This window comes from Cervus elaphus, chromosome 2 (assembly GCF_910594005.1).
Source record: "Cervus elaphus chromosome 2, mCerEla1.1, whole genome shotgun sequence".
Taxonomy (NCBI): Eukaryota; Metazoa; Chordata; class Mammalia; order Artiodactyla; family Cervidae; genus Cervus; species Cervus elaphus.
Window position 1 is genome coordinate 18386287 of NC_057816.1, and position 12165 is coordinate 18398451.

Genomic DNA, 12165 nt, shown 5'->3' on the forward strand with positions numbered 1-12165 from the left:
CACATAAATTTCTTGCATTGTTTCACTTTTACTCTCCAAGAACAATTAGGCATGGACCATTGGTAAATGGAAATGATTTTGCACCATTTCAGAATTCTAAAGAAAAATGTCCTGGGGGACCTTGGATTATGTCACATATTATTTCATCAGCTCTCCTCTGCTTCTCCTAATCCCTCACTTTGAATATACAAGGCCTCCAATTCAATTTTACACTGTAGGTTTTATTTATTTTTATTATTTCCGCCCTTGCTTTGGGCTCTATCACAATATTATTTCTCTCCCTTTACAGCACAATGAATTATAAATCTTCCACTCTGGAGCGTGCTAAGCTCTTCCAAATGTATTTCCTGGATGATTTAGTCCTGGTTTCTTCCCATCTGAACTTGGAACTGGTGATGAACTAGGGCCCTTGTTTATGCTTGTCTTCAAATCCCACCATAAATCCAATGGGTTGTTCCACCGATGTTTTATGGCCTTGATTTGTGAGACTTTCTCTTATGTCTAGGAGGCTGACCAGGAGTAAGCCAAAACGTGTGAGGATAATGCTGCAAGATCCCGCCAGGAGTAAAGTAATGAAGTGAAGCCCTGGCTAGCGGATCCATGACACAAAGTGCTTGGAACATTTTTTGATGGGTATTTATGCTATTTTCACTATTACTGCTCTGGTGACCTTGGCCCCCTAAGACTGCCACCTTGATTATCTTTTCAAAAGTACTTCAACACCACTTCAGAGTTGAAGGGTCAACCAGTCTGGTCATCCCCCCCCCCTTCTTTCCCCTATCTTCTCCCCAAAGTGACTTCAGAAATGAGATGCTGTCAACATTTGGTTCAGAGACAACCTCTGGCCCCCGAACTCTTCTGTCCTTAAGATTTCCTCCCCATGTTGGCCACTGTTGAGAGAAGCGGGGGTGCGGGAGGGGGGGGTAGAGTTTGGTTCCAAGTGAGCAAATGCTTGTAGAGGCTTGGTTCCAATGTGGGGAGTCCAGAAGTTTCTCTCCAGGCCAGTTTTAGCTCAGTTTCATTTCTGCCTTCTTTCTATGAGAAGGGAGAAGGCACAGTTCTCTTGGCTCTCACAGATGCACCTGAGCTAAACATGCCTAGCTGGTGTCCCGAGGGACGGGAGATCAGCTACAGATGCTTCTTTCTCGATGTTAGAGACAGAAGTAACATCACAAGGATGACGCTGTTTGCAGAGTGCCCGGCACCAGGAGGCACTCAGTATATGGAGCTATTCTTCCTCTTCCTCTGGGAGGCCACATGTTTATGGAAGAAGGAAATAAACATGCTTTATGAGCAGTTTTCAAGTCCTGCAGGGCACAGAGAAGTTCCTGAGAGCCCACCCCTCCCCTGCCTCACCTGTCCCCACCCCTCCTGCCCCTGCCACCTGGAGTCTGGCCTGGAGCACAATCATGTGTCTGGAGTCCTAGGAGATGGTGACACACGGCTTCCCACGGAAAGGAAATACAGAGGGCCGAGGACGGAGCGGCCTGTTACAGAACCACACCTTCTAGACCGACCCGCAAATTCCTCGGGATTACCTTAAAGGGACATCTAATCCTTGGCTCTCATTCACAACTGCATTTACACTTTCCCAAATGGAAGGGGTTTGCCTTTCGGGTAAACTTATTTTGGTAAGTCATTGACTGCCTCAAATTTGAACACTCTGGCTCCTTCTACCTGGCACGGACTCTACACGGGGTAGTTTCTCCTCCTTTTTCAAGCAGGCAGCTGAGCTCGCCAGCTGAGGCCAGTGTCCAGCCAGCACACAGAAGGCCTGAACAATGATTTTATTTTCTGTGACCAACAGCACCGACACCTAGGAAAAATAGCCTATTTTTACAGAATGACAAAGCGTGCTACACACATGTTCACTCTTTGTGTTAAATATAGTTGTTTCTATTTTGGACCTGGAAGAGATGGCTGTAATTCTGGAAAGGTGGGACCCTGCGGGTGCCAGGAAGTGCATGCCTGATGGACAGGACAGACCTCCGAGCCACTCTTGTCCTTAAAGGCAAGGGTGGGCATGTCTGGGTGTTCCCAGGATTCCTTTTGGGTTCAGAAGATCTTGCCTCTCCTCTCTCGGCAGGCCTCATCCGTGGAACCAGGCACGGAGGGTAGAAAGTATGATGTGACCTGTTGAGGGCAGGGCTGCCCAAATCTGTGCATCAGGGTCATCTGGGAAACTGTCTTGGAGGGTGGGCAGGGAAGAGGTGCAGCTTTCCCAGGTAAGCGTTTCCATAGAGAACAGGGTACCAGGTGAAGATGTAGATGTCCCCGCCCCCAGGACGACTAGCTCAGAAGACTGGGGATGAGGGTGGCATCCAGTGAAAGGGTTCCCAAAGTACCTGCGGGGACGATGACCCTCCTCTCGTTGGTGGTCATGTTGGGGGGAGGGGGGCCGTTCTTCTCGTCCATGTAGCTGTTGTAGCTCATGGTGTTGGACTCGCCTCCGCCCACGAGCTTGCCGCATTTGCTGACGCTGCAGTCCACCGGAGACTCCCTGGAGCGAGAAGAGACAACGCCCAGAGGAAGTCATCAGTGTCGCTGTTGCCTTTGCCACCGGCGCATCCGTGCAGCCTCTGCCCAGCCCTACCGGGTGGAACGAGGGTGACAGGGGTGCTGCTGACGCTGCCTTATTTCTATCCACACGGCCACTAGTTTTCTCCAAATCCCAGCCCAATCCTATAATTACGGTACTTAAACACTTTCTGGCAGCCTCACTGCCCTCAGACTGGAGTCTGGACCTCTGAGTTCGGCTCTGCCTGCAGCTGACACTTTTAGCCTTGTTGCCAGGCGACCTACCCTCCCTAGGCGCAAGCACTGGAACTGGCTCCCAGACAGTCTCTCCCCACTCCCATTGCACCCTGTTTCGGCCGTGGCTCGCGGACTTGTCACACTGTGGGATGGTTAGCCTGGCAGGTGCCCTTCCCTTGGCTGGATTGGTGCCATGGCTTTCTTTTTTTTTCACCTCAAGCATCCTGTCCTAGTGGGCTTTCCTGGTGGCTCAGCAGTAAAGAATCTGCCTGCCAGTGCAGGAGACTCAGGTTCGATCTCTAGGTTGGGAAGATCCCCTGGAGAAGGAAATGGCAACCCTCTCCAGTATTCTTGCCTGGAGAATTCCATGGACAGAGGAGCCTGGCAGGCTACAGTCTATGGGGTTGCACAGTCAGACACATTTTAGCGACTAAACAACAACAGCAATCCTCTACAGTGCCGTCCAGAGGGGTTGAACAATCACCGAGTCCTGGATCACTCATTACTACTGCATGTATATCATTTCAATGTGCTTCTCATACAGTGTTCTACTTGCATCTCCCCATCACCCTCCAGGTCAGACATGACAAAGGTTAGCCGCTCTTTCCTCTGGTTAAGAAAACCAGAGAAGTACATGGCTAGCCCCTGCTATTTTGCAACATGGGAGCACAGGGCTTCAATTCAGCAAGGAGCATCTATGTGTCTGGAGATGGAGCTGACATCTCCCTTGTGGCCACCTGGGGCCTCAGCAGGCTGGCAAAACACACCACCTACCGAGAGCCCGGGCCACAGACTCTCCTGGTGTGCCTAGGGCTGTGCTATCCTGCCCTGCCACTTCTGCTCAGCCACTCCCCTCGCGCCAGGGCCGAGGGAGATGACTAGAGACCAAGGAGAGGCTGCCGCTTTCCCACCCCACCCTCCTGGTTGTCCAGAGCAGGAAGCATCAGTTCTGGCAACCTGGGAGACAGCCAGTCTTCACAAGAGCTCCAAACCAGGCCCTCAGACCCAGGAGTTCAGATAAGGTTCAGATTACAGCCGGCCAACTCTGGGCTGCAGAACCTCGAACGGCTTTCCAGAGGTCTGGCCGCTGCCCTCCCTCTCTCTGCTGTGGGCAGGAACAGACCATGCCGAAGCCTAAAGAAGCAGGCGAGGAGCAGGGTTGTGCCAGATGGGCCCGCCCATCCTGAAAAGGCAGCAACGCGGAGGGCAGGCAAGCAATGGTCGCTGAGCCCGAGAGGAGAGGGGAGGGAGCCTGTGGGGACACGGCAGGGGAGGGGGGAGGCCAGAGCACATTCAATAAAGAAAATTAAATGAATTTGTTTCTTAATCTGAAAGGAAAAAAATATTGAAGATCACTTATCATAGCTGGGAGATAAATGCTCCACTGAGATATTAGAAGTCAGACGGTAATTTTTTCCTGATGTCTTACAGAGGGGAACATGGGCTGAAAATGAAAATAAGATGTATAACTTACACATGTTAGAATTTAAGGTTTTACTATTCGCCTACTGTTTTTCCAGGCAGAGAACCAAGAACCAGCCGTCGGAGCCCCAGATTGTTGAAGGTTTAATGTCCCCATGGCAGTCTGAGGGGCGGCAGTAGCACTTCGGGGCTTTGCACCAGGGTTTGGCCCTTTGGCTTCTGCTGGAGCAGGACTTGGCCTGAGATGAAGCAGTCCCGGAAAGACCCCGGTCCCGCGTCTGAGCGTCTGAGCTGAGCTCCGGTGGAGTTGGCCGGGTCCCCCCGACCCTAGTCCAAGCAAACCGCAAGTGGGCGCATGCGCACACAGGCGCCGACGCCACCGGTGCAGGCACGCACACGGGCACATACACCACCCATGCAGGCGCGCACACGCGCATGCACGCATGCACACCCCCGCACCCGCACACACACACACACCACTACCACGGCCTGGCAGCCTTCCCCTGCATACTTGTCCATTGTGAAACAACCCAAGTGCAGCCGAAGTTTGGCGGATTAAGTTGGCCTTTAACCAAGAGAGCAACGTTTTCACCGGCTGGGAGAGGCCATGCCGAGGGTGGGGCGGCCAGAGCACACGCTTCCCGGCGGAGCAGACGAGAACACTTTTCTGCAAGGGGGCGGCGTCTGGGGGCGGTGGGCGGTGGGCAGGCGTGGCGGAAGGGGACTTGCCCTCCGTGGGCTGCATCTCGCTTTGGGAACATCGGAGAAATAGATGAGCTGTGAACATTCTTTTCCACCATCAGCTGGGCCTCTGGGGATTTCTGAGCCCAGAACACAACTCTGGCCACTCAGAGGTGAGAAGTCGGACCTCAGAAAGCATCGCAATGAAATGGCCCCTTATGCCATTGGTGCCCCGGGGCAGGGCTAGTCACTGGTACCAGGAGGAGAGAAAAATAAAAATTTGAATAAAGGAATCGTTTAGTAAAAGCTGCCTGGTACCTCTCCTGGTAAGGAGTCTGAGCACCTTGGTGAGAAAGGCACCTGCTGGGTGGGGCCTGAGGGGGGCCTGGGGAGGACGTCTGAACAGGGTCAAGCCTGGGGCCTTCCAGCTGGGGTGACCACTGGGGTCGTCCAATGGTGGGGACCTCTTCGTTTCCGGTCCCACAGAAGCTCCCATGCTTCTGTGCCCTCCTCTCTCTCCTCCCACTCCCGTGTTCTCAGCTGCACCCGCTCCCCGGCAGGGCAAGGTGATCTGCTTGCTTGCCGCCCACCTGCCTGGGTGCTTGTCCTCTGGAACAAGACTCTGTCTTTGATCCCAGACTCTGCAAAGGGGTACCCTAAGGGAGACGTCCTGTCCCCCACCCTGGACCTCCGCCTTGTGCAGGCCGGCCCTCCTCTGACTCCTGGGAGAGAAGGAAGGAGAGCCCAGCCTTCCCCATCCACCTGCCGTGTTCCCTTCCACGCTGGGGTTGCAGAACTCTGTGCCTTGGCAGACAGCACAGGCCTCCCAAGGGCCCAGCCAGCTACTGGAAGGAGCCGGGAGTACAGGTGAAGCACAGCATAAAGGCTGCTCTTAAATGAGGCAGCTGGCGCCTGTGGAGAGGACTGAAGAAAACAAGGGGGGCACGCATGGAGCGGGGAGGCTTTGCCATTCAGCCTGGCCACTCTGCCGCTGACTTGTATTGAGACCTGCGCTTACAGCTAGCATGGGGCTGGGGTCTGCAGGCAGCTGACAGCACTGGTACAGGTGACAGGAGAGCCAGGGGCTGCCCGGAGGAGGTGGTGGCTCTGAAAGTGTAACTCAGAGCATGTCCTGCTCAGCCGTGGCTCAGAAAGCCACACACTGGAGGCCACAGCAAAGGCCATGTGGGCCCTGCAGCCTTGTCCTTTATTTTCACCAAAGGACATAAGATCTTTACTCCTCTGGTTTTATTTCTGTGTTCAGGAACCATTGCTTTAAAAAGTCGGCTGCTGGTTTCCAAAAGTGCCTCGCAGACTGTCAAATGATTTAAAACACAATGAGAAATCTTGAGCATTTGGATAACAGGAGATTTCAAAGACCTTGTCTGAAGATTGTTGTTGTTCAGTCACTAAGTTGTATCCGATTCTTTGTGACCCCATAGACCATAGTTTGCCAGGTTCTTCTGTCCATGGGATTCTCCAGGCAAGAATACAAGAGTGGGCTCCTGTTTCCTCTCCCAGGGGATCTTCCTCACCCAGGGATTGAACCTGCGTCTCCTGTGGCTCCTGCATTGGTAGGTGGACTCTTTATCACTGAGCCACCAGGGAAGCCCAATTACCTGAAGATAATCCCATTCAAATATGTGAACATCTTCCCTACCTTTTGGTTCAACTGAGAGCAACTTTACTCAGAGTATGGGATCCAGACCCACAGGTCTGCAGCCCAGGCTTACAGTGATGGATACCCAATGTCCACACAGCCAACAGGAGGTCCCCAGGGCTATTGGAGCATTAGCAATATCTGGCGTGCCTTCTACATCATGTGTATACTGCAGAAATCACACCAATCTGTGTTGTCTTCAGGATTTCTGTAGGAGCCATGGAGAGATGTGTGTATGTGACATTTTTGCTTTTGAAAAGGAGATGCAAAAGCAAACTTCAAGAAAAGAAATCACCCATAGTAAAGCTCTCACTCTAACCTATACTTAGTAGATGCTCACAGCTTCTCCAGAACCCTGAATACCCCTCCCTCTCAGCTTTCTGCCTGACATGCTTCTCATTGCAAGGTTCAGAGTGTTAGGAGGCACTTTAGCACAGGAATGTGCCGTCAGAAGCAGAAGTGAAAGGGTGTGTAAGGCTGGCCCTCCTGTGTGTGGGAGTTAAGTCTGTAGGTGTCTAATAAGGGCATTGGATCCTGCTGGCCAGCCTAGGCAGCGTCAGGGCAGACTAACAGTGAACTCTGGTCCAGCAACTCTGGCAAGCAAGTCTTTGCCATTCCCCTCCGTAAGTTGATATATTTTTTTTTCCTTCATGGGATGTTTTCCCCCAAACCCGTGGTTGAGACAGGATGCAGCTGAGAGTTAGTTGCAGACCACAGCTTGGATCATCTTGCTAAAGTCTACATCCAGCACAGAGCCTATGGGTCACACCGTTTGAAGAACAATTCATGGTAACAGATTCAACCACAAGCGGAAGGTAGGGAGAAAGGGAGCGAACCTGCCCCAACGTGGGCAAGCTCGAATTTCTGTGAGCTCCTCAGATCTCGGTCTCTCCACCGGCCCCTGTGCCCTGGCCTGGATGACTTACTGGCAGCATCAGAAGCAAGAAGGACCTTGTAGCTTTAGGCACACAGAATACCTCCTCTAGAGACATGAATACCTGTAGGGTCTCTGATAAGCATCAAGTAACTCAGAATTTCAAGTTATCGGAGAATGTGGGGAGAATTCACTGTGAATCATGAAAAGAAGAGAGAAATACATCTTTGGGTACTTTGTTGATCCGCTAGGGCAGCCGTAACAAAGTACCACAAATGTGTTAGTGGCTCAGTCATGTCCAACTCTTTGTGACCCCATGGACTATAGCCCACCAGGCTCCTCAGTCCATGGAATTATCCAGGCAAGAATACTGGAGTGGGTTGCCATGCCCTCTTCCAGGGGATCTTCCTGATCCAAGGATGGAACCAGGGTCTCCTGCATTTCAGGCAGCTTCTTTACAGTTTGAGCCATCAGGGAAGCCCTGAGTTGGTCCAAAACACTCTAGCCCAGCCCTATCCAGTCGAAGGGGCCACATATATAATGTAACATTTTCTAGTAGCCACATTTTTAAAATAAAAAAGTAAAATTAATTTTAATGATATATTGAAATATATTAATTCAATACAGCCTGAAGATCATTTCAACATCATCAATATAAAAAAAATAATGACGTATTTCAATTTTTTTCTACACTAAGTCTCCTAAAGCCAGTGCATTAACATACACATCAAGCACATGCCCATTTTGGATAGGTCATATTTCAAGTGCTCCAAAGCAATCAATGTGAGCAGTGGCTACTGCCTCGGAGAGCATAGCGTGTGAGCCAAGAAATCCCAAGTTTTACACTCTGGTTTTTTTCACCTGAAGTTAGGAATTATCTTCTGCATTAAAAGCACATCATCAGTGGTACTGAGAGGACAGAAGCACAGCGTGGCAGGTGAGAGATTTAAATAGGGCGGCATCTGCTTCATCATGCCGCTTCTTTGTTGCGTGATCCAAGAATGGGATCCGACCGGGTTCCATCCTAAGCAAAGACATTTTTCCTGAAAACCCTGGCTCCCTGCTGCCCACCACTTCAGCGTCCATGTGAGCACTTAGGAGATGTTTATGAGGTGCTGGTGATGTCTAGACCTAGCCTGCCTGCTTCTCAAGAGTCCACTGCATCGTCTTGGTTTCCCAGGAGGGGCGAAGAGACATCAGTTTCTGAACCTACGCTGTCACCAGCTCCTGGCCCTAGTCAAGACCGGCAGATCAAAAGCAGGGGCTGCTTTGTGAAACCAGAGCCAGGTAGATACCACGTCTGGTCTCCGGGGTCTTCATGCAGCTCCCCTCCAGCTGGCGTCTGGTGTGATGGGAGGAGCCTCGGTGGAGCTGCTGAGGGGGTTCTGAAAACTGATTTCTCTGGGGGGACCTCCTCTGCCCAGGATTCGTGTATTGCAGTGCTTGAGGCTTCCCTGCAGCATAAGCCATTAAAGGATTTTGAGCAAGAAAGGTAAATGTTTTGAAAAGAAGACTCAGGCTGCTGTCTGATGAGGAGACGTCAGAAAGACAAGAGGAGGAAGGGGAAGAAGGAGGAGGCTCCCAGGTGGCCTAGAAGGAGAGGTGCTGCTGGCTTTGATGGGTGGGCAGTGGAGGTGAGCGAGGGTTGGATTCAGGCTCCAGCTTGTTCAAGGGTGAGTCTGGATTGTAAGCAAGCACTGGGAGCGCTGTGGTCAGGCCCGTGTGGCAGGCCTTGCTGAATGCTGTCCACGTGTGGGGTGGGTGCAGGTAGGTGGGGAGGGGATGGAAAGAGTGGCCACGGGGTCAGGATCAGAGAGCTGGGGTGCAGGGCCAGCTCTGCACCTTTGAAAAGAATTCACTGCACCTTTGAATCCTTAGGCAAGTCATTTACCCCCTCAAAGTCCAATGTGTCTCTCTAGTTGTTCAGTCGCTAAGTTGTGTCTGACTCTGCAACCACATGGTCTGCAGCATGCCAGGCCTCTCTAGGTCAAGATGTAAATACAACATGGACCTCATGAGAGGCAGATGGAGAGCAAATGGCGTTGTGGAAAGATTGACAAACTCTTGACTTCCCTCCACAGAGAGTCAGTCAGTATCCTCATCATCTCTGTGGAGGGACTCACCAGAAGGGCTCCTGGCTCAGGACCCCTAAGCCTCCCTGAAATCCTCTATGCCAGCAAGGTGGCTGGGATCCCAGTGGTTGGTGTTGGTTAGTGGGGTTGGAGTGTGATGGAGCCAGGTGTATTCACAGGCAGGTCTGAGACCAGGACCTTCTGGGGGGCTGCCCACCACACGAGCACCCCTTCTGCTTTCTCTAGTCTTGTCTGCTCCATGACCTCATCTGCCAGCACAGGTAGAACTCTTTAGTGATGATGCCCAAGTCTAAATTCCAACTGCATCCCCAGTAGTATCTGATCTTCTGTTTCCAGTGCCTCATAGACATTTTTATCTGATGTCCTACTTACTGATGGCTCCTGATGCATCTCACAGGGGTGCTGACATCCCTTCTCAAAGCTTTTCCTCCTCCCACCCCTGGGGATGCCACCGGCACCATCTTTGGAAAACACCCAACCTTTGCTAGTCTTCGATTCTTTCCTCACACAAACCCCTTCCCCCCCTGCCCCCAGTGCAATATTTATCAACCTGAGTCCTGTTAATTATCCCCTTGATATGTCCCTCATGTGTCTTCCCCTTTTCATTTCCACAGTCAGTGCCATGACTCTAGTTCAGAATTTTGTAATTTTCTACCTGGACTATTTCACTAACTTCTTATCTTTCTGACTCTCCCCAGCCCCCTTCCCCACTCTCTGTATACAATGATGCCCAGCTTTCAAGTGTTCAGTCACAGGTCTGATGATGTTCAAATGTCATGTCAAATCGGCTGCATGTGGAATAAATGCCCTGTTTTCTTAGCCAGCCAATCAGGGCTCTCTTGGTCTCTGTTTTTATCTCCCTGAGCGTGCCTGACGTTCTGTGAAGTCATTTTCTTGACTGTCAAACTTCACTCGTGACAGTCACCCTCAGGATAGCCCAGCACTTTCTGGGTCCTGGGATGGGTCACTTCCTGGGCCCTGCCCTGGGACACTTCTACAGTATCAGGGTCGACCCTCGTAACAAGCCTATGGGGAAGTGATGCTCGAGCCGTGCAGAAAGGAGGCAGCTGGTCCTCAGAGGGAGCAGTGACTGGTCCACAGGCAGACCCAGGACTCCAGCCTGGGCCGCCCGGCCCCCGGGTGTGCTGTCCCTCTCTGCGGTCCTCTCCTGTCCATCTCTACGAGCAAAGTCTTACCGGCCCTGGGCAGCACCGACTCCCAACCCACTTTCCAAGTGTGCCCTCCCTCACACAGGGAGCCCTCGGATTTGTTCATCTTTGTCATCATCCTAGACTTTAAATCAAAGGATGGTTTGCTGATCTTTGCTCTGATGAGACCCACCCAGAGAGGTCAAATATCTTCAACAAGAAACAGAAGAGTATCTTATTACTGAATTATCCCCAAGAGGGGCTGTGCCTGGGTCTGACATAAAGCAGGTGTTACAAAAGTGCCTGTTAGTTTCGTGGGCATGAGAGCTGCTTTGGGGCCCAGAGAACCAGAGGGCTTCCTGGCTCTGTGCTGCCCCACCCCAAGTAGCCCTTTCACCCCAGCTCACTAAAGCCTGGCTCGGTCGCCCGGCCCAGCACCAGAGCTCCGTCTGCTGCAGACACACGTCTCGCCAGATCTCTGACTCAGCCCCAGGCCTCCAGCCTCCCCCGGCCCCATCCCGGCAGCACGGGCCCAGGGGGCTTACCTGGACCCATTCATGTGGTCGTACTCGCGCTTGACGTTGACCCTCACGGGCTGGTTCATCCACTCCTGCTGCGGGGGGAGGGGGTTGATCTTGTGGGGTTGGCCGTAGTCGGGGCTCCCGGAGGCGGTCATGTCGGCCTTGGGGAGGTGGGCCGCTGCTCCGTATGCAGAGTCGAAGAGGGACTGGTCGTCGCTCACCACCGACAGAGCCTCCTGGAGGACAGAGAAGGACACAGAGCCCCAGGTCACTCTTTAGTCGGCGTCACTCTTCACTACCCTCCCTGGGGACTGGCGGGCTGGCCCAGGGCTACCGGAGGTGCTGTCTGGCTCACAGTTATGCAAGCTTGATGTGTTCTTTGCAGGTGACCCTGGGTGAGGAGGGAGTCTGGGCCATGGAATGGGGATGGGGACCCCTAGGAGTGTATGCCTCTGTTGGTTCTATAGGCTGGGACCCCCAGAAAGGAGGGTGGAGAGGCTGAGGCCAAGAAGAATGGTTACACAGTACACACATGTGATGTTAGGGTGGTGCCTGAAACAGATAGATGGAAATGCCCCTTACTGGCCAGGAAGCTGCCAAGCTACAGGGCATATGAGAGGGAGCATTGCTCTTATAGGTGAGGCCAGTGAGACCCACCCAGAGAGGTTAAGTATGTGGCTCAAGGTCACACGGGGGAAGGGTGGGGCCCCTCTCATTTCGGTTTCCTTCTCTGTAAACAGGCATAAGAATAGCTTTTTCAGAGGTGATGGGTGATTAGATGAGAAGACCTTGGTACAGGTGTCTAGCCTGTTTGCTCAGAGACGCTCCAGGATGTGCTGAGCTTCTTACTTATCAGAAATCCGGGTAGGGGACTGCCTGCCTCCCTGGCACAGAGTGGCCATCATCCTTTCCTGCCTGATTCCTTGAGATAACAGTTTCCAGTCTTAAGTGGGATGATTCTGCCCACCCAAGAAAGAGGGTGGAGTCTCTGCTCTGTGGATGTGAGGGAGTG

At 52.4% G+C, this 12165-nt stretch overlaps 1 protein-coding gene across 5 annotated transcripts in view; it reads right to left on the reverse strand.

Moving 5' to 3' along the window:
• Nucleotides 1–12165, reverse strand: part of FLI1 (Fli-1 proto-oncogene, ETS transcription factor) — a 133439-nt gene that overhangs the window by 44998 nt on the left and 76276 nt on the right. For all 5 annotated transcript variants that reach the window (XM_043873374.1, XM_043873407.1, XM_043873390.1 and 2 more), the window contains exons 2-3: nt 11178–11389; nt 2346–2500 (exon numbers count right to left, since the gene is read on the reverse strand). In XM_043873374.1, the coding sequence (XP_043729309.1) occupies nt 2346–2500; nt 11178–11308 (286 nt within the window). In that variant the 5' untranslated portion in view covers nt 11309–11389. The remainder of the gene's footprint in view (nt 1–2345; nt 2501–11177; nt 11390–12165) is intronic.